The 21,902-nt window shown below is 41.9% G+C and overlaps 2 protein-coding genes across 3 annotated transcripts; one reads left to right on the forward strand and one right to left on the reverse strand.

Moving 5' to 3' along the window:
- Positions 1-2,107: 2,107 nt before the first annotated feature.
- rad23b (RAD23 homolog B, nucleotide excision repair protein) lies at positions 2,108-6,929 on the forward strand. Its single transcript, XM_028418592.1, has 10 exons — positions 2,108-2,329; positions 3,106-3,187; positions 3,981-4,060; positions 4,475-4,647; positions 4,758-4,813; positions 5,111-5,238; positions 5,365-5,500; positions 5,616-5,743; positions 6,246-6,434; positions 6,570-6,929. Exons 1-10 carry the CDS (start codon positions 2,264-2,266, stop codon positions 6,681-6,683), a joined length of 1,152 nt encoding a protein of 383 aa, XP_028274393.1. The 5' UTR covers positions 2,108-2,263; the 3' UTR covers positions 6,684-6,929.
- A 1,295-nt stretch (positions 6,930-8,224) lies between these two features.
- Positions 8,225-12,232, reverse strand: klf4 (Kruppel like factor 4). 2 transcript variants are annotated; one of them, XM_028418693.1, is made up of 5 exons: positions 11,957-12,232; positions 11,671-11,782; positions 10,275-11,157; positions 9,691-9,861; positions 8,225-8,807 (listed from the first exon to the last, which is right to left on the reverse strand). In XM_028418693.1, exons 1-5 carry the CDS (start codon positions 11,959-11,961, stop codon positions 8,476-8,478), a joined length of 1,503 nt encoding a protein of 500 aa, XP_028274494.1. In that variant the 5' UTR covers positions 11,962-12,232; the 3' UTR covers positions 8,225-8,475. The 2 variants fall into 2 exon arrangements, with proteins under 2 accessions (XP_028274494.1, XP_028274495.1); XM_028418694.1 differs by having other exon boundaries at positions 8,225-9,381.
- Between the last annotated feature and the right edge of the window lie 9,670 nt (positions 12,233-21,902).

Consider the following 21,902-nt stretch of genomic DNA (forward strand, 5'->3'; position numbering starts at 1 on the left):
CAGCAAAATGTGTCTGCTATTGCAATTAGAAAATTATAGATGTTACCTAGAAGATGAACCATTTCTTCTCTTTGTATGTGCTGCTCTAACAATCTAATTAACCATAATTTATCTTAATCTATAATCTTAATTTCTACTGGATTATATAAGATTTGAAGTTTCTTTTTTAACCTGAGAGCTCCTATAAGGGAGTAAAGCAGCTCATAGCCGCCTTTCGCCACTGGAGCCTCTCTTATCTTACTAAAACAACATATTTTGCTTTTGTCCCTGTTTTAGCAAACATTCGGGGAATGTAAGTCTCGAGAAAGTATTTGAACAAAAGATGCTTCCACGCAAGCAGCAGTTAGCCTCCACCTGAGGTACAGTAACTATAAAGATGCAATTTACTGGGCTAGTCTGTCCATTCAGGCCCACTGTAGAAACACCACTGTTTTAAAGATTATGATCAAAAAGCAAAGCAAAATAAAAAAACTTGCTGACATTGGCATTTAGCTCAAGGCACCAGCAAGACATCCTCACTAACTACTAGCATGCCAGTGTCTAATCAGATACTACTACCGACGTTAACATTCAAAAACACAATTATATATTTTGCATTTTTAAGCAACATGTTTCTCCACTCTGTGTATCCACAGAGCTGCTGGGACAACCAGTTCTAGTCTCTGCACCTTGTTCACAGGAAATAGCTTTGGGCTGAGAAGGCATCTCAGTGGCCTTCGCTCTGTGTTACACCCTTCCACCCCTCTGTTCCTCCCTCTCTCCCTCTCTCTCTCTCTCTCTCCACCCCACACCCTTCAATAGCTTTGCTGACCAAAACCACAAACCCTGCAAATGCCAGTTGTGTGCACATCATTGTGTGTCTGTACATAACATTCAATGCCACTGCTGCTCATGCACCCTAAATACCACAACTCACTGAGACCAGCAGCTTTGTTTGGCAGCTTTCATGTTTCTTCATTCTGTCAACATTGCACTAATTCACTAAAAAGCACAGCTTTGAGCGGCCTGTCTCTATTGTGTTCCTACTGAAAGTCTTGATTTCACACATGTCCTCCACATTTCCTCCCCTGCCTATTTTAGAAGGGGCTGAGTCTTTATTTCACATGTCTAACATCATCTCTTAAAATATCTCCAAGTCACCCGGGATCAGACTGTAATCTCTGCGGCTCCACACTTCAGAGGGGGCCAATGGCAGACTGACGACCCCTGGAGACAGGAGCAGGAGGCACAGCCACGGTGGGGAGAGGGGAAAGGAGGACACAGTGCCGCCGCCGCCGCCGCTGCTGCTGCTGCTGCTGCTGCTGCTACTACTGCTGAGTGAAGCAACATAAGGAATGCCTGATGAGTGTGTGCTCAGGCCAAGGCAGGCGAGGGCACTGCTCCTGTCGTAATAACTGGATGATAGAGAGCGAGGGGGGGTGGGTAGGTGGGGTCAGGGGACTGAGTGGAGAGATAGACAGGAAAGTCAGGATAGAAAAAAAATGAGTGAGAAGGGCAAAGAGCAGCAGAAGGACAGAGGCAGTTGAGAGGAGTGGGGAGATAAAGATAGGCAGACTCATTGAAAGTAAGAGGGAGTGATATGAGAATAAGGGAGAAGTGGCCTGGGGAAGAGACCCTATTGAGCTTCAGCATATTATCTCTTGCACTTAACAGTCCTCTTAAAGTCAGAGCTGGGCTGCATGGCTGCATGGAAGATAGAAGTCAATAAACCCTCTGAATTCTGAGTATTGGATAGGAGATATTGAAATTCCTCCATGCTTGCTTGAAGGACCTGGGATTGTTGAAACTTGTGATAGCAGCCTATACTGCAATCTTAAGTTTACTACAAGGGGTTTTTATATGTATATATACCATATCACTGTTGGAGAAGTTATGAAAATATTCAACTAAAGGCAAATACAAACAGAGATTCCCTATTTAAAGTATTATATTAATAGATGGATATAATAATATTAATAATAATATTAATAGTGAAAATGTAAAAATTAGTGTATATTGTTTATAATGACATTTAAAAATGTTAGTTTTTTCCTCCTAATATCTGGAGTATTTCATTTCCCAATTATTTAAAATCTTTATAATGTAATTCTACAGCCGACCGCTAGAGGCGCTGTATGCTAACGGTCTCCAACATAGAAGAAGAGCGAAGTCATGGCGGCTGACAGTTTGTGATGAGCCAACGAAAACAGTGAAGACTCCTGCAAGTTGGATATACAATCTTCATACCAGCACATCCAGGGATAAAAAAAACTCCTTCGACAAAATGTTTATAACTTTAAAGACCTTACAACAACAGACGTTCAAAGTCGAAATCGATGAAGATGAGACGGTGGGTTAAAAATCATGCACTTGTGAAACGGGGGGTGGAGTTGTGTATATCCTGGACCCGAGTGCACTGTTGGACTGTTTTCATTTTAGACAATCTCAAGATATGTCTGCGTAATTAACCAAATAAATTCGTTTTAAGTACCTGCTCCATTTGCGTTAGTATGACTTGTATTTACACCTAAACTTTTAATAGTTCAGCGTCGTTTATTGGATATTTCTTAGTTGCAATTGTCAGCAATTAGTCGTAGCCCAGGTTCAGGTTCCAGATGAGGTGGAAGTTGAATAAACCTTTGCGTTTAATGTTCGTAAAAGTTATTATCAGCTAGGATTTAATTAGGTGTGAGATGAGGGTATGTTTGCGCCATTTAAACACTGTAGTGTTTAATACACGTTGTTTAATGACGTTATATAGCGTTTAGCCGGGATGACCTAGCATTATTTTTAGTAAGCTAGTCTGTCAGCACCGGAAAAACATTACGTTCATTGACAAAGTTTTGCTTAATGTCAGCTTTAAGCGTGAGGCAGCTTGACCAGAACACATCGTTATTAAACCTAAGACGTTTTCAAATGTTAACTTTTACGTTCGATAAGTTTACATACAGTCGTTAGCTAAGTGTAACACCACTTACGAACAGACCTGAAGTATCAGGTTTATGATGGTGCTAGCAGGTAGTGCACACTTTGGACTAGTTTTATTTCTACTAGCTTTGCAGATTTTTAGGGTTGGGCACAGTGGTGACAACAAAGGTGAACTGGTCTGTCATTTTATTCCTACAGGTGAAGACATTGAAAGAAAGGATTGAACAGGAGAAAGGAAAGGACCACTTTTCAGTTGCAGGACTGAAGTTGATATATGCTGGTATGTTTTCACCTTTCTTAAATCCTACCAACAGTTTATTTATCACCTTCCTTCCTGGAAGCTAGCATGGTTCTCAAGTGCTTGAATTATTGCTTAATGTAGCCTACAGTGGTCCTACATTTTAATTTAAAAAAAAAAAAACCACAGAAATTAACCGCTTCTGCATCTGTCACTGCAGCGTACTGATACGTAACAGAAACTGCCATATGCTGTTTCTGTGGTATGTTCTGCATCTGGTACACTCACAATAAACTTGTGGTAGGCATTTATTCACTGAGAAGAAATAGTTGTAGTTTTCCATATAATTTAAGACCTTAATGCTTACATAATAGTGTCACACCTTGAAATGGAGCAATACCACAGTTTAATCTCACATGAAACATGAATGATGACACATCTGTCTGTGACACTAATGAAAACATTAACCAGGTAACTGCAAAGGTTGCAGCTTAAGTAAGCAGTGAGTGCAAATGTTTCATGATACCCCAACCTTTGTTTGTTTAAACAAACACTGAAGTTATCTGGTATGTGTTCAGAAAAAACTTGGGAAACAGGCCAAGGGTAGAAATGAGTGTTTCTATAAATTTTAAATATTATTGGTTACAGAAATAGATGGTGCTTGCAAACAAGGGTTTTGTGGCCCCCTGAAATTTTCTGAAGACACTTTGTCACATTGTCACCAGCAGAACCAGATAAACTCTCTATTGTATCCAATGATACAGTACGATACTGCCTGTTGGTGTTGAGGTCTTCGTAGGTGATGCAACTAACTTATATTCCTGTTTCTTCACAGGTAAAATCCTTAGCGATGACACGGCTCTCAAAGAATACAAAATTGATGAGAAGAACTTTGTGGTCGTCATGGTGACAAAGGTTCGGGCATTAGAAATACTTTCAGTAAATTATAGGTCTTGTTAAACAGATCATGTCATTTTTTGTTTAGAACATCATGTCCAAGCTCATAAGAATCATGATTAGCTTGTGTTGTCTTTTCACTGCCAGCCATTTACAGCGATGCACAAGAACAAGTAACCTGCTGTGGTCAGCAGTTGCTTGATGCTCAGTATTTTTTGAGATGGAGAGAAGCTCCCGTTATCCTGCTGAGATGTTCATGGAGCAGGATGTTTACATTTCCTCGTGCATTTTAATGTGGTCAAAGTATTGCATCAGAAAAATAAGTACTGTATCTGTAGATACAGATACTTTTTAAGAGTGAGAGGCCTGTTAAAATAACTTATTACAACCAAGTCATTTTTGCCATTTGATATTTGAGATCTTGTTTTGCAGCCTAAAACAGCCTCAGCTGCTCCACAGCCTTCACCTGCTGCATCAGCTCCCAGCACTACATCCTCTGCATCATCGTCCAGCTCGGACAAACCGGCGGAGCAGGCCTCTACAGACAGTAAACCAGAGGAGAAAGAGTCTTCGACAGCAGCTGAACCACCTTCCACCCCTGTCGGGTAAAGATGGGTAGATGTTTGTCTTTAACTATTTATCTGATTTCAGTGTGTCTTGACTGTGAGCAATGACATGAGGTCATGTTTCACCCAAGGTCTGTGTTGTCTTGCAGGAGCTCTGGGGTGTCAGTAAGCACAAACTTAATCAATGAAGCTGTTTCAAATCTAGGTAAGGCCGTTATAGAGGGTATTGTTTGTTTTGCTGCATATGTGGAAAAGTAGCTGTGAGTTTGTTTGAATGTTGTATTAAATTATGTATCATTTGCTAGAGTTCTTCAGAAATGGGTGTGATGTGTTTTATTTATGCTTTGCATTGCGTCTAATTGAAGCATCATGCCGGTTTCTGTTAGTACTGTATGTTAATGCTATTTGTGCATTTTTAAATGTTGAACATTTGCTAACTGATTGCTGACTATGACCAGTACTGAAATAACCTTGGTGTTGTATGTTCTGCCTGTCTCTTCAGTGACGGGCCCATCATATGACGCCATGGTTAACGAGATGATGCTCATGGGCTACGAGAGGGAGCAGGTGGTGGCAGCTCTCAGAGCGAGCTTTAACAACCCAGACAGAGCTGTGGAATACCTGCTCACAGTGAGAAGACTTTTCTCTTTCACCCTTGGTTCTTTCTGATATATGCACAAAGCCTCCAGTCCTAAAGTTGATGTTGAAACCAAGTAGTTCTAGCTTACTAAGTATATATGGAATTTTAATTGTCAGGGTATCCCAGGCAGAGGTCAGGGCCATGCAACAGGACCCGATGGGGAGTCATCTTCAGTGAGTGGGACTCCAGCTTTACCTACTGGCGGTATTAGCATTCCTGCCAACACTGGCTCCTCACCAAGTGCTGGGGGAGGTAATTGGCTCGCACTGTTCTGCATATTACAGCACCCTCAATGTGTTGTGTCTGTTATTATCCTTCTTGTGTCTGTCTTCTTGCTGCTTACAGTGTGTCTGACTCATGCTTTCAGGCAATCCCTTGAGCTTCCTAAGAAATCAGCCCCAGTTCCACGTGATGCGACAGCTGATCCAGCAGAATACCGCCCTGCTTCCTGCCCTCCTGCAGGAGATTGGAAGGGAAAACCCTGAGCTGTTGCGGGTAAAGTAGTGACAGAGCTTTTAATGACATGAATATTGCAGGAAGCATGGGTGTGTTGGTGGGAGGCAACTGGACTTGTAGATTTTTCTTGAAGATGTTTTACTGCTCCTCTGAGCAGCTTTACCAGTTCTAGTTGTTTGATGGGGGAACTTTTATGTGTTGGAAGACCTCAGTGGGAGGATGTGTGAGGTACTCACCTGGCTATAGCCCTAAATATTATCCCATTACTTTCCTGTGTTCCTTGATCTGACTGTGAATAATTTTTTTTAAAACTCGGGTGTGTCTAATGACTGGCTAACGAGGGTCGCTAAACCTGTCCGACCACCTCCGCTCCCCTGCAGTCTTTTAGTCGTTAGCCACTCATTAGTCACACCTGAGCTTCTAAACAGTGAGATCAGAGCACACAGGTTACACTTTGTGTAACTGTAATACTTCACTGCAAAACTGACCATATAGTTTTCTGTCATTTCTAAGAATATTCCTGTTATATGTTTTTTTGCAGGAAATCAGCAACCACCAAGAGCAGTTCATCCAGATGCTCAATGAACCCAACCCAGATGCAGTGCCAGTAGGTGGTGGAGGTGGCTCGGGAGGAGTTGGAGGAACAGGGGGACCTAGCAGCGATGCACCTGGTGGAAGTCAAATGAGCTACATCCAGGTCACGCCACAGGAGAAAGAGGCTATTGAGAGGGTGAGAATATAGGAATATAGTGTAAATTAACTTCTCTGATGCCAAAAACCTCTGCTTGATGGTTTTTTTCAGAGAAGCAAACACTGTTATTTGTGTTTTGTTTAACTAATTTATAACTCTTCTGTTTAATTCCAGCTAAAAGCCTTGGGGTTTCCAGAGGGACTTGTTATACAGGCTTACTTTGCTTGTGAGAAGAACGAGAACTTGGCTGCCAACTTCCTTTTACAGCAGAACTTTGATGATGATTAAAAGATCCATCAAGATTTTTGTTTTGTTTTTCCACACATCTTCCTCTTAAGTTTTTGATTGCTTAAGTTCAATACATACATGTACAATAAGCATTTTAATTTCCAAAAAAAAAAAAATACTTCCTCCACATTCAATAACACTGGATCATAATCAGCTGATCCAAAATGACATGCAAAATGACAGGCTGTTGTTTGTGACCACTTTAAAATTCAGCAACAATTAAAATACAGCCTTTTCATCATCAGAGATCACCTGTGTGCTATTGATTACACTTTAGTTACACAGTATTTTTCTTTTTAAATAAACAGTAGCATGTTTTCCATTTTAAGTCAGTTCAGATCAGGGTAGATCAGAAAGGATGGGACAGTATTCATGCACTCATATTTTATTAGAAAACATGTGCAAAACAAACACGTATGGCACTTTTTCTATGAAGCATTCCTCATCTGCATGTAAATCAGCAGGATTACTGGCGAGAGCCGCTTGAAGAAGTCTGACCTGCGATGCATATGTGAAGGCAAATCAACATGTAGAACCTTTATATGTGTGTGTGTGTGTGCTGGGTCTTAGATGCAATGACTGTCATTTTTACTGAAATAAAGTTTTCCAGATAAATAAAAGCCACGCCTGCAGTCTGCGGTTGTCTTTGCTGACTGTATGTCCAAAAAATGATTTTTCTGTTTTTCATAGCAGATCAACTGTTTGTTGAAACATGTCCTTTTTTCTCTTGAGCAGCTTTTTTGTTTTTCACCTACAGGGGGCAACATAGACCACAACATCTGTCCAATGTTAAACACAGAGTTTGATCGACTATCGAGGGGTGAGTGACTTGCAATTTAAGTGTAAATATCTACAATTTGAAGTAAAATAGCACAAAAGTAAGGGACTGACCCCTTTTCCACACATTCAGCTTCCATTTAGGTGTTTTTCTTACATAAATACACGTTAGTAAATGATGTACTGCATTTTTAAATGGTTGATTACTCATCAAAAGTGAGTCGATATATGAAAATTCATTCAAGACTATGTTAATGTACATCAAAAGATGTGTTTATTCATGTCGTATAAAGTTTACCTTTTGCTGTGGAAAATACAGCAGTATACACACGCATGGCATAAAGTGATACTTCACGATAGTAATCTATAGCAGAAACCTATCAGGACGCCATCTGAGTGCAGCATCTTTGTGTGTTTTTATTCATATTGTGCACCTGAGAGCTCCGGCAGTCAGATTTAGTGTCACCCTTGAATGTCAGCCAGTAACTGTGGTTGTCCTCTCCATTCTTCCGCCTGACAGGTGGAAAGAGAACCCCCATGGAAACGGGACATTGTAGGACTGAATTTTCTTTTGAGAGAATCTTTGTAACAGCAGCTTTGTGTTATTTTGCCTGCAGTGATCCCACTATTATCAGGGTTAGGACATTGTGTGTGTGTGAGAGCTATTGCTGCCATTTAAATGTGCTTCTCTATTACACTTACCAAGGATATCTTCACTTACTGTGTATCTAATGATGTTAATCGTATGCATATCATCACAGATGTCTTATTTCAAATACATTTTATTTTATTATAATGTAAAATACAAAACAATACCAAAGCATTTTTATGTACAAATGTACAACATTCAAGATTATATTACATATTTTGGCTATAAACAAAAAAAAATCTTTGTTCAGAGTTACTCATTCAATACAAAAATATGAATGTCTCATATAAATTATTGCACTTTGCTGCAGTGCATTGAAGATTGCCATCACCATTTACAAAAGTGAAGTTTTCACCTGATTTAAAGTCAGATTGTGAAAGAGAGGTTTCCAAGAAACACACATATAACAACCATATGGCACTTTTTTTTCCATTTCACCCTCTTTTGTCTACTTTCTGTTATCTTTGGTACCTTTTTATTAAAAACCTTCCGAGATATTGAGCACCATTCTGTATAAATTAACTTTGTACCTGAAATCAATGGCATTGCAGGTGAAATGTGTGTATATATAAATATAGATGTACTTATTAATACAGTATTTTTTTTTTTTAAACAGTGTGTAGTTAACAGAGCCTGTGATGATGACATGTTGCTGGTAGAAGGCCTCTGGAGATGTTTGTCTGTTGCTCCTGGTTTCCCTGACAGAAAATACATTTCCAGTTAAAAGCTGTTGGCACCTGGTCCTCCAAGTTTTGTCGGTTAAATAAGACAAATTCCAGTTTGGTCCCTTTCATAAAAGTTTACAACCCTTTGCTGAGAGGTCTTGTCGAGTCACCTGCACAACGTGCAAACACACAGAATCAGTCTTGAGAGAAGTTTTAGCCTCTTAAAGGAGTAATGCTCTTTTAGCCATGAACACCACAGCTTGTCTTGTTGCTTGACGTCGGCTTGAAGGCAAATTACGGTTTTAAAAACAGTCTTGTTCAGGGTTTTGTTAAATATATATATATATATATATATATATATATATATATATATATGTATTTTTTTCCCTTAGAGCCTTCATCCATCACCGTCCTTGTCCTCCAACCAGGTCTCATAAGTGTCTCTTCATATGGAGAGCAAGGTGGTCTGACCTGGAAAAGGCCCGGTCACATTTCTGACACTGAAAAGGCCGGTGGCCTGTGTGTTTCCTGTAGTGGCGAGTGAGCTCATCCGAACGTGCAAACTTCCAGCCACAGCCCTCCCAGTCGCAGTGGTAAGGCTTCTCCCCTTTGATGGAAACACAATACACACACACGCAGCAGTTAGAACCGGGCCTGAGGTTAAAATGGCTCCAGGAGAAAAGAGGTCCATCCTGTCCTGCAGCTTGCGTGTAAAGGCCAAACCAATCAGCCTGGGTTTTTTTTTTTTATTTGAGCAGGGATCAGTATCAACCTGTTTCACCGCACCTGTTTAACAACTCCCCCAACCCCCCCATCCCCCCCAGCACCAACCTGATCTCCATTCAATGCAATGTCTTTGTACACAAACGGCATGTGCTGAACTGCTATGGAGTACATAGAGGAGCTCTATACATACCCGTGTGTGTGCGGAGATGTGCTTTAAGGTGGGAGCTCTTCGTGTAAGTCTTCCCACATCCGACGTAGTCACACGTGTGCGTTGCGACTCTCTTTCTTGGCCAGGAGCGTCTTCCACGTTTAGGCTTCGGCTCCTCCGGCAAGCAGTCCCCGCTGGAGATCATGAGCGGCTCTGTCGGATCAAAAGTCCATCACCATCATTATTAATATTACTGTACCTGGTCACACTGTGCTATTTAAAAAGGGTTAGAACACATCTGCTGTCTTCTTCGTATGATAAAATACAGCCACTATTCCAAAAACTAAACACTGAAGCGACAACATTTTGGTATATGTGGTTGTCTTCTGTTTATGTTGTCTATTTTAAAACACCACTGGTTTTAAACAACTGTTTAAACCACTGGTTTACGGCATGGCGTAAATTTAAAGCTTTTAAGGTTGTAAAAGATGTATTTAAAAAGACTATAAATGTTGATTGTGCATTCCTGCTCTGACTAATGGGGGGAAAAAAGTTTTTCCCACATTGAAGTTACTACATTCAGCAGCCTTGTAGTTAGATATTACAGGAACATAAATAAGTCTAACCTTGGTACTGCATGGATGATGGCTGAGGGTAGGAGGTGTAGCCCTGCGGAGAGCTGTGGTGGTATCCCTGTGGAGGCAGAGGGATCTGAGAGTGGGGGTGGCCTAACACCTGGTGCTCCCGGCTGAGAGGATGATCTGGGGAGAGGGAGGAGGATGAGGATAACCTGGTGCTCGTCATGGACCGTGCTCCACCGGGGAACCCGTGCAGATCTAAGTGGCTGGGACGCTGCTGCTGCTGCTGGCTCCCTCTGCCCTGTGAGTTCACTCCAGCTAAGTGTAGGTCCATGGGTTGAGAGATGGTGCAGTTACTGGGATTCTCCTGCTTTATCCTATGGCAAGGAAAGGACGGCGAGGCACGTGAAGGGTCTGAAACACAGGCCTTGTTCATGCCTTGGCTGTATTCCCCCATGTCCATTGTGGTCTTGACCACGAATTTGCCATGGAGGCTGGTGGGGTGGAGGTATGCCGGGTCCAAATCGGGTCTCATAAGCTCTGCCACAAAGCCTCCAGAGGGCGAAACATCGCTGATATCTGGAATGGTATAGAGCAGTTCACTGGCAGTGCCCTGAGGGGAGGGAAGAGGGTAAGAAGAGGAGAAAGAACCCGAGGAAGGAGACAGGGCCTGAGCAGAGCTGCATGCCATGGCGTCCTCCTCCTGCTGCTGCTGCTGCTGCTGTTGTTGCTGTTGCTGCTGCTGTTGCTGCTGCTGCAGAATAGAGTTTGACAAAATGAAGTCGTAGTCTAGGTCCAGGTCTGGCTCTGTGTCTTTCTTGGACATGCTGGGGGTGGTCGTGCTGGTGTCGGAGGGATGGTCTGGGTCGGGGCAGCTGCTTCCGGCTGGCACACTGGATCTCTTAAGATGGGACAGCTCCTCCTTCCATCTCTAAAGGAAAGTTACAGAGATGTTAATGCTTGTTTGTGTCAAGATAGTGTTGATGATAGACTGGAGTTTGCCCTGCTTCTTTTAAATATATAAAAGCCAAGTTAATAAAAACAATTCAAGCTGAAAAGCACCTGACAGCTCAGGTCTTTGGCCCCGAGCACTTCCTAGAATTCTACTTTGTATTACACATTACAAATTGAGCTGGAAAGCTCTTTAAGATCAACAAGCAGTGTTTGAAATCATCAAGCTTCTTTCAGCCTTTTATAAAAAACACACTCATACTTTGTGCAAAGAGTCGCGCTGTCCCATGTGCGCCCTGTGCTGGCGCAAAACCTACTGAAGCAGCCTGTGTAAACCGGTGGTGTCAAGCCCTGACTGTCGTAACATAACATGGGAAGCAAACACACACACACTGTAAATAAACTACACACTCTCCCTAACAGCCTGTTTGATGTCTATGGTCTATTTGACATGCGCACGCAACAAGAGGTGACCATACAGACTTATACTCACTAAATTGGCACTTCCAATGGATTTACTCTTGACAGTGGGGCCGCTGGCAAACGTTGATATGGAGGGCAGTAGCGTTCCTCCTAATGCCATCTCGACGTCATTTGGAGGCTGCCTAAAAAAAAAAAAAAATCAAACAGAAAACACCGTAAATCCTCGTGTGGAGACATCCTGGAGGCGAGAGCGCAGCCTGTGACGCTCCACAGGCGCATAAATAAAACCAGTCAAAATGTTGTCATTTAAATTCAAAAAATTAAATTAAAATAAAATAAAATAAAAGTTTCCACACCTCATCAGTTAGAATTTGGATGTGTGGAGTCCTGTCTCTCAGTCTTCGCTGTGAGCGCGCAGGCTTTTTTTTTTGGTTAAATAATCCTTCGGGTTTTAAAGTTTCTGCTCCGCGCTGCGCGTTCTACTTTTATTCCAAGACATGCCGCAAGCTGCTGGGCGCGCCGGGGAAAAGCAGCCAGACTGATTGATTCTAAACGCTACAGTAATTCTTAAACGGGAAGAGAGAGAGGCGACGGACAAGGGGAATCCCTCCCTGCCTGTTGCCATGCAGGGACCCGGCAGTCTGAACTGAGAAAACCGCGTGAGAGGTATCCTTAAATCACTGGAGCTCAGGGAAACGCCTTCGTTGCTCGGCAACAAGCGCGGAAAAACATTAGCGTGAGGAGGGGAGAGAGGCTGGGTCTAAGAGAGAGAGAGAGAGAGAGAGAGAGAGAGAGAGAGAGGGAGGCAGAGAGAGGTTTGTTTGTATTCATAGCAACAGTACCTATCCTTACTGCTGTTACTGCTGTGAAATGTAGGTGAAGAAGCGCATCTTTGTCGACGCAACACACGCACTGAGGACTAGTTTTATTTAAGTCTGTCTGTAGGACAGGAGCGTGACGTAGGAGCCCCGCATATAACCATACAGCCTCCCTCATTCACTACTCTATGAATAAAAAACACACAGAAGGCTGCAGGTGGTTAATAATAATAATAATAATCATAATAATCATCCTAATGTTAACAGTTTTGTTATTGTAAATATTATATTATATTGCATTAAATTATACAATATAATAAGTTATTGGTCCATCTATATGTAGGCCACAATACAAGCCATGAGAAACATTTGACTTTTTTGCTGTTGTTATATCACACAGCTGTTTTAATTTCCTTTATTTGTGTATTTACATCATATATGGCAGAAATATAAGAGGTGAGAAGTTCATGTTCAGAGATAAGAAGCTGTTGAGTCATGCAGCTCTCATGACAGGCTCCACTTTTTGAGTGACTACACAGGAAGTTTGAAGTCAATAACTTTTGTGGTGTTTCTATTTGAGGTGATTGCAGTCAGTCAGGGCGTGTGTGAGCCACGAGGAGGAATGACCTCTGTGTGTATGGTTTATGCATGGCGGCCAACATTCTCAAACATAAAGACTCCTGCAGACGTTGTCGTCTTCGTCACCCAGGTTAGAAACTGTCATTTACCTTAAAAACGTGTGGAAGAAAGCTCCTTTAGCGTTAAAGTGCACTGTTCATTGCTGAGTTTGAACTGTGTGCAGGCAGTGTTTGCACAGAGCTAGCAAGCTAACACAAAGCTCTCTATCCAACATAATTAGACACATTGACTCAAGAGTTCAGTGCAAGAGCAAACACAGCTCTCTCGGCTGATCCTGCTCGCATCAGGATCTTGTCTGTTAGGCATGTCAACAAACATGGCGTCATTTCAACAGGACACTGTAAAGGTCTGTTGGCGTCTTCATTCAAAGTTGCATGAATGCACAGAGGTTTGCCTGGGCAAACAAAAAAGTGGTGGGAACAGAGGCATCAACCACAACACTACAAGAAAGTGTATCCTGCTGCCTGGCAGCTCATGATTACTCATGATTAAGAATCCAAACGGCAGCGTTGTCCCATACTGGTGAGAGGTTTTGGCTTTGTTTGCTCTAGGTCTCTTGTTCTTGAAGACTTGCTTCCTACAGCAAATAGGAAGACAAAGGCGTCTCTGTCATTATAGCCATATTCTTTATGATGGCAGATAATGGTTTTGAAAGTGATCCTGAAGACAAAAGGCCAGGGCTTTGACAGCTGAGGTGCTTTGCATTGCAATAATGACAGCAGTAGAAGGAAGAGATAAAGGAGGAGAAGATGACACCACTGTGTGCTGACACAATGAAGTCATGGCCATTTCACAGCAGCTTGTGTTGGAATATGTTAATGCAACAGTTTTAGCTGAACACCAGTATGAATCATTCAATGTGCAACACAATGTTCAGATGTCACGTCAAAGGCATCGATGACATATGGATGTGAGGTAATGTTATGGTATTGAGGTGCAGTATTTTCCACTCATTATCTCCACCGCGCAACCTGAAGAAGCACCTTTTATCGCTGAGCTCAGGTGTTGTTCTTGGCTGCCCGTAGAGTTTTAATCGATTTCACAAGCTGTCTGTGCCTCTTCTAATATAAATACAACACAGTCTAGTTGTGAACATTGATAATACATTAACAGTTTGAATAACAAATAACTCAGCTGAGTGTTCTTTGGCTTTTGCTTTTACGTCGTTCGTCCTCCATCGACTCCAACCCCCTCCCCTCTTGGAAAGCATCCAAGTAATTATGAGTATCAGCGGATCATAACTCCAGATATTGAGGTTTTCAGTGCTCTCTTCCAGATGCTGTTCAGTAATTAAAAAATAGCTTTCATTCTTCTCTTAATTCTTGAAAGCTGAGTCAAGCTTTTTGTTGATTCACAGTGCTGTGCTTCCCCAGGCTCCACCTCATATTAACCCTAATGTAATTATGAATGCAGGAACTCTTGATAAATGTTTGATTACTTACCTTTGAACAGCAACGAGGATCCGACTGTAGCTGACTTATCTTTGACTTTTGAATGTTTTGAATTACCGATCTCAGAGTTTACTGCTCAAACTACAAACGTCCACCTTGTTTTTTTCTGGTTTCAAACATATTACATCTTCACTCGGAGCACAATGGAAAAGTTTATTTAGAATCAGAAATACTTTATTGATCCCAGGGGGAAAGTCTGATTTACAAAATATTTGTGACATAAAAGAGAGAAAAGCAGTGACTTACTACGTGGAAAGCAACAAATGTTGGTGAAAATAGTGAGATACTTTTGCACTTTTCCAACCAAAAACATAAAATCATAATTTTATTACATGGTTTTAGTTGTTCTCGTGGGTCTGCAGTTACACACCTGTCACTGTGGGCTAGTATTGTATCACAGGCAGATTTTTGGTGATTTTTATGACAAAATATTTCTGTATTTCTTCTCCTACTATGCTGACAGATGGAGCTAGGACTGCTGTGTGATGATGCATATGGGTGAGTTGTGAGTCAGTGAGGCCACTTAGCTGGACAAAGCAGAGCTACAGCGAACTTTCATCATGTTGTGACTTTTAGTGGTGGGTTTCCCCGGCTGTAGGAAGATGTGGTTGAGGTGAGTGGTGGTCGTGGTCATGTCGCAGGGCTCTCAGTGGAGAGAGAGGACTGAAAAGGAAGGCAGAGAGGAAGAGAGAGGGAGAGAAAGCTCCTGCCGGGCGGCAAGCTGTCCAGCCTTTGCCTGCCCTGGGATTCCTCAGCAGCCTTAAATATGCCAGTTATTTTTAACCGGCGACGTAACAGAGCCCAGCGCCGGCCCCCTCTGTTACAATATTTCCTTTCTGTCAGGAGGGGAAATGGAGGGGAGCCACACTTCCTGGTCACATGATGCAGCCAAGTAAGAGAGGGGGGGGAGAGCGAATGAAGGAAAGGAAGAGAGAGAGAGCTTGGTTGGCTGCTGCATGCTCACACCAGCCCACACATCCACTCAGCACCTCCTTTCTTCTCCAAATTTGAAGCCCCTCAGCCGGCCAGATGAGGCAGTCTGTTTTAATCAGATGCTCAGACGTCAGAAGCACAAAAAGGGCCGGAGCTGTGATTGGTGTTGGTGAGCAGCGGAGGAAATGAGAGTGTGGGTACGGCACATCAGCAGACAGACGGGTTATGGGGGGGGAGAGAGGGAGGGCCCTGTGACGTCAGACCAGGGACCCACCAGGATTAGAAAGCTCTAAAAAGAAAAGGCCTGAGACCGGGCTGCCAGAGAGAAAGTGTTGCTCTGTCTGTCCGACATGGGAGAATCAGGGACTTACCATGAGCTCACCTTGTTGACATACAGGGAACTTGGATGGTTTCAAATGAACTCAAATCTGTAATAGCTCACATCATAGACTGCACTATGTTTGACAGGACTCACTTAACCACATTACCATAGCATAGTGTTTGTCTGTTATGTCGGATTATGAAGTTTAGGATCTATTTAAACTTATGTTTAAAGCATTTAACCAAAATAAAGGCATCTAAACTGGATATCCTCCTGAATGTAGGTGGCAATGTGGATCATATTGTAAACATTTTGTGTCCAATAACTTCACCGTAATGGCATTTACTGTATTTAAAATGCACTAATGACATATTTTGTCATATTTCTGAGTCATAGAATGTTCCACCAGATTCCAGACAATCTCCAATAAAAGTATGAAAAGAAATCTCCACTCACAGCGAGTTATGAAGTTGGATAGCCTAGACTCTCCTGAAAAAAACAAGGTATAGCATGTGTAGTTAAAGGCAGGGTAGGAGATTTCATTCTGATGCACTTTTTGTTAAATTAGTGTAACTTCTCTTTACAATCCAATCGGCAGTTTCGCATTAAAACGAAGAATATGAATCATCTGTGGAAGCTATAAAACACTAAAAACATCAGCCAATCCTCCGGGTGGACCCTGTGCAGAGTATTGGCTGGTTGTCACTCTCTTCCTGCTCTACGCGCACCAGAGAGGTACGTGCATGATGGCCGAAGTCACAGACCGCAGCTCGTCTTCAGGTAACGCGCGTCCATGTGATTGGGAGGCGTGGCTTCAGGGTGAGCTCCGAGAGAAAGGGGTGTGTGTTTACTTTCGAAATCTGGCTGACTCTCACTGAGTTTTCAAAATCTCCTACCCTACCTTTAAGACTGAAAATGACCAAAATAAGAGCCTAAAGGTGAAGGCAGCAAATTCAACTTTTAGGGTTTTATGTTAAATGTGTGTGCAGTGCTATGAAGCTAATCCAGTTAGTTTAGGTAAACTGTGATTGACAGATAAAGAGAAGTGGGGGGGGGGGGGGGGGGGGCGGATCCTAATCAGGAATGAAAGAGCTCTTTGTATTCTGGAATGAAATAAGGTGCATAACATAGCAAGTCCTATGAAAACTTTGTCACATTGTTGGACCGTGTGTTCGATCGTCTGTTTGATCAACACGTAACATGTACACCCACGTAAGTGACTTTGGATTTGTGTGGGTGTAAGAACTGGAACTTAAATCCTGCCATATTTTATTAATCCCATCTGCAAAATCACACACAGGTCAGCTAAGGCAGCAGATAAGAGTGTCATCACAATGGGAGACAGTTAACAGAGCTCCACAAATGTCAAGCTGTGGATGAAGCGAAAATGGACAGCAGCAACAGAAACACACATCATCATAATATAGTTTACACACCCCTATACATTAAGGGTTAATTTAAATCCAGAGAACATGAGCCATGCAGGACAATGTAATTTAAAATGATGCATTTCAGTCATGCCTGCAGCATAAAAGCTGTCAGTACACCAACACGACATCTTTACAATGTTATGGTTCCTATAGAAACACATGAGCATTACAGGCTTTTATTTCACTGTGTGAGTCTGCATCAGACCCCCGCTGCACGGCAAATACGGCAATCAGGAGAACACTGGCGCTGATTCAAAGGCCGTCGATCCTCTGTTAAACCGCGGCTGTCACTTTTTCACAACACTTGATTAAATCTTCATGTTCGTGAGGCATATTGGAATTTGAGATGCAACGTGATAGAGGCTCGGTGGTTCAGCGACAGCCTAAAAAGTTTGTGATTTACAGGGCTTAGAGCGAGCACGCCATTCCAACTTGGAATTTTAAGCATTTGTAATGTGCATTTAAACTCTCCAGCAGGTTTGATTGAGGCCTAAATGTAATGCTTTTACAGTCAAAACTAGCGTCCTCTGCTGATGATCTCCAGACTGGCCTGCAGATAGAGTGTTTGGCATTATAATATGCTGAACTTCATGTGGTAATTGTTGTCAGATTTCAGACCAGTAGGCCTCTGCGTTCCTGCGAAGGTGTGGACTCTCCTGTTTTCCCACTGGGGGCAGTTGGGAATGTGTGACCTTTTCCACGGATCGGTGTTTTTTAGGCTCACTGGAAACATGCCTGCACTTAGTGTAAGCCATTCTAAGATGTAAAAATGCACTGCACTGCAGGATGATCCATGGTTCGTAGGAGTGAGTGAAACTGTCTTGGTTGGGAAACTCCTGTAACTCAGAGTGATGACAGTGATTAAATTAAATTATTAAAAAGGGTAAAAAGCAGTTTTAGAAAAGTATCATATGTTTATTGTTTTATCTAAAATAATGTGTTTCTGGAAAACGTCTATACCAGCATAAATGGGGTTAATAACAACTGGCAGGAACGTCAGCTCTCAGATGTTTCAGCACGGACGAGAGAGAGTGAGACACAGGCTAGCAGAGAGCGGCTGGAGAAACGTAAAGTGACGAGTGTAATACGGGGATTTTCTGCGTTAATGTGTAAGTTAGCAGTGCGCAAAACGGTGCGTAAGTTTGTGTCTTAAGGTTGACAAGAAGCATATTGAGCGACGGGAGGAATTTCTGCAAGTTCAGTCTGTTTACGTTTTATGCTAACGCTAAAGCTAGCGCGTAGCCACCTCAGAGAAGAGACTCAAGCCGGTTCATCTCAGGTGAACAGACTTTTTCCAGCTCAAGTTTGACTCCCTCAGTGGAACCGTTTGAGAAGTTTATCTGCTGTTTTCGACCTGAAGACAGAGAAGAGACCCGGACAGAGGTTGGAGCGTCTAGGATTCGTGAGTTTTTCCGGTAAGGAGAGAGGTGAAGAGACATCCGATGGAGTCTGTGGTGAGATTCCGATCCGGTGCCGAGCCTGCTCCTGGGACTGTTGGAGGAAAGATGGGAACGGAACATAAACTCAGGTATTTATTTTATTTTTATTAGGCCTGCTACTGTATAGTTTATTTTGTAATAATCTTAGTTGCTGGCTTTGTACACAGTGCATTGAGGTGTGTGTGGGCCCACAATTTATGTTAAGTGACCTTGAAGTTGGTAAAGGGAGATTTTCTGAATTCATTAGAGGGTTAAAAAAAAAAAAACAATATTGTGTTTATGCATTCAAAGAGATTGAGTGTGTTATTTTAAAAAAAGGGACGTTTTATTTTGAAGGCTCAAAATAACGTAAATTTTCATTTTCATTTCCTTATTTCACTACTATTAATCCTTACTTAAGTAAATAATTTAAGTGTATTTCTTAAACCTTGTGTTGAGCTACTTATTGCTTACCTGAAAATAGGGAATGATTCATTCAGCGAGACATATGCAGACACACATAGTTAAAATCTTTATATGTAAGAATATAACTTAAGGAAAGTGATTTCATAGGTTGGTTAAAAACACTACATGCGTGTATATTAAAGGGAGATCCAAGATAATAAGTAGGGTTAAGGGTTAAGGTTAAGGTTAAGGAACATTTGATAGATATTTTAAATGAACGCAAAAGCCCTGCCCTCATCAATGCTCATCAGGACTACTGAGGAGAGCGCTACACTCCCATCACAAAAAACAAATAAATTAATACTAATATATTCTCAATAAGAGAGGAGAAACATAAATGTCACCACTGTTTCTACAAACCCTCCGTATGCTATGCTGTTTGATATTCAAGCATAAATCTGAGAGCTACAGTAGATGGCAAACTCTTGGAAAACCTGAAAAACAAGGACTAACTTGGAAAATTATCGTCGGAAAATTAATTAAAAGTTCAAAGTACTGATTTTTTTTTTGCTTCTCCTTCACTGCATTTTCCCTGTATATCCAGTGTACTGTAGGCAAACAATTTCTGTGGCAATGTTTCGTGGGCAAGAGCCCAAATGGAATCAGAAGTGGCACGTTGTGGTAATCTTAATCAACCTACAAATCATTTCAGACTGATGGGCCCATGCTGGAATGCCGAGGAAAGAACAATCCTTGACAGGCCCAATTTAAGTGATGGCTTCTCCAGTCTGACGTTTTATTGACATCATGCTGAGTCTAATTGAGGAGGGGGGCGGGTTACAGTAACTCAAACCAGATGGGCCACCAGCTCATGAACTAACAGCCGCCCCCATTTCTCGCTGGCTGTCTCTCTTTCTCTCTCTACTACATGTTAAGAGCGAGTTTGGCTCTATGAAATACTTTTAACTATGAAATAAAATGTCATAAAACTGACCTATTTATATGGATTGGAGGAATTTGATACCATGCCATTTATCATAAAGACACTAGAATCTGGCAGCGGGGGAAACCTAAGTGGTGAAAGTATGATCTTTGCATGGATTTTTATATCAGATTTTCTTTTTGGAGCAGACTAATGAACGCACTTGAGGGAATAGTTTGACATTTTGGGAAATATGCTTATTTATTTTCTTGCCAAGTAATAGATGAAAAGATTGATACCTCATCAATAACTTGAGCCAGCATCTGTTAGCTTAGCTTAAGCTGCAGGAAAAGAAAGAATCTAGCCTGTGTAAGTAAAAGGTTACTTTCTGTAAGTACCACAATAAGCCATTAGCTTGGTAGATCTATTAAAATGTGATGCACTAGTCGTATCCCAATTGAAGGCCTGCATCCTCTGAAGGACACAGTCCTGTGCATCATAGACGGGAGGTGTGGCCCTCGGTTGTCAAAGGAGACGGTCTAGTCTGTGGACGATTTCCTGTTGATCATGATGTTCTACTTCTGTTTGCAACTTGCAGAAAGAATACAGCCATCACTGGAGCACAATGAATCCTGGGATATGTATTGGGTCGGGAAGGATGCACTTGATGCATCCTTCATTACTAAGTAGTTCTAAGCTAAGCTAAGCTAACTGGCTGCTAGTTTCAGTTTGTGCACAGGCATGAGATCGGTGTCAATTGTCTGAGCGGGACGTTTCCCAAAACGTTCTCCGAGTCCAAAGTTAAAGTTACTGTGTGTGTGTTATTATCACACACACACATGTGTGCACAGAGTGAGACAGAGCCACTACACAGGCTGTTCATTAGACACATGGATTTAATGAGTGTGAAAAGAAAACTGGCTGTTAGAAGTGAAGTAAATTAGTAGGTTCACATGGATTTCTCTGGAACCAAAGATGGGAAATTTGCCACATCAGCAAAGCACTTTTTCATTTATGGACATTTTTGAAAAGACATCAGAGACTTTCTAAAATTCAACTGCGATCAATGGTGCACTTTGGACTAATTATATTAAATTCACCAGCCGCTAATGACATTCATGACAAAGCTTGTACACTATGGTATTGTAATCAAGTAGAAACAAAAGTTCTAAAGAATTAAATTAGGCTTTCCCCTGGCAGAACTTTTACACATAAATGGCCATAAATATGACAAACGTAGCATGGTAATCATTACAGCTTGGCCATCATGTTAGAGTATCTGTGGTCCACAGATCTATAGCTGGAGAATAGCGTAGAAGAGGAGGAATATTAAATAAATAATGCAAATAATGAATAACCAATGAATCACATTCACAAACTTGCATAAAAGAATCATATGGTGATATTATTCAGGTTAACCTACTCAGTTGAATAATAATAAGTATAATTTTTACTACCTCTGTATAGTGCGCCTTTCACGTTTCCAACAATACCTCAAGCCACCAGCCTGTTTAATAGCAGCCGTGTGACTCACTCAGAGGTTGTTTCAAACGACGTGACCTCGTTGGCCCTGCATTGGTTTATAGACCTTACAGGCAGCATGGATCCTCTCCAGCTTGTTGATGGTGTGAGAGAATCTGTGTGTGTGTGGAGACTTATTCCACTGCCCTCGCTGCTATGCCAAGTTACAGTATGTACGTATGCCCGCTCACATGCATGGCAGACATGAGCTAGTTACATCTGTACCAGGGAAAATGTGATGCAGAGTGCAGCTCTGCTGGAACAACAACAAAAAAAAATAAAAAAAGCCAGTAAGACGTGGGCATGCAAACACCATGTAAGCATATGCACACACACACAAACACATACTGGTACACCTCAAGGAAAAATACAACTTGTTGTTTGTCTTGGAGGCTTTGGCACCTGCGTCGCCACGTACAGCAAGAAAAAGTCATTCTGCTATT

Source organism: Parambassis ranga, chromosome 12 (assembly GCF_900634625.1).
Source record: "Parambassis ranga chromosome 12, fParRan2.1, whole genome shotgun sequence".
Taxonomy (NCBI): Eukaryota; Metazoa; Chordata; class Actinopteri; family Ambassidae; genus Parambassis; species Parambassis ranga.

What these genes read in the sequence shown, in the direction of transcription:
- rad23b (XM_028418592.1), top strand. Translation starts at nt 2,264, where the DNA reads ATGTTTATAACTTTAAAGACCTTACAACAACAGACGTTCAAAGTCGAA. An exon ending in ACTGAAGTTGATATATGCTG is followed by an intron (nt 3,188 to 3,980) that starts GTATGTTTTCAC and finishes GTTTCTTCACAG; the next exon opens with GTAAAATCCTTAGCGATGAC. An exon ending in CCACCTTCCACCCCTGTCGG is followed by an intron (nt 4,648 to 4,757) that starts GTAAAGATGGGT and finishes GTTGTCTTGCAG; the next exon opens with GAGCTCTGGGGTGTCAGTAA.
- klf4 (XM_028418693.1), bottom strand. An exon ending in CCATTGGAAGTGCCAATTTA is followed by an intron (nt 11,158 to 11,670) that starts GTGAGTATAAGT and finishes ACTTTCCTTTAG; the next exon opens with AGATGGAAGGAGGAGCTGTC. An exon ending in ATCATCCATGCAGTACCAAG is followed by an intron (nt 9,862 to 10,274) that starts GTTAGACTTATT and finishes TTGATCCGACAG; the next exon opens with AGCCGCTCATGATCTCCAGC.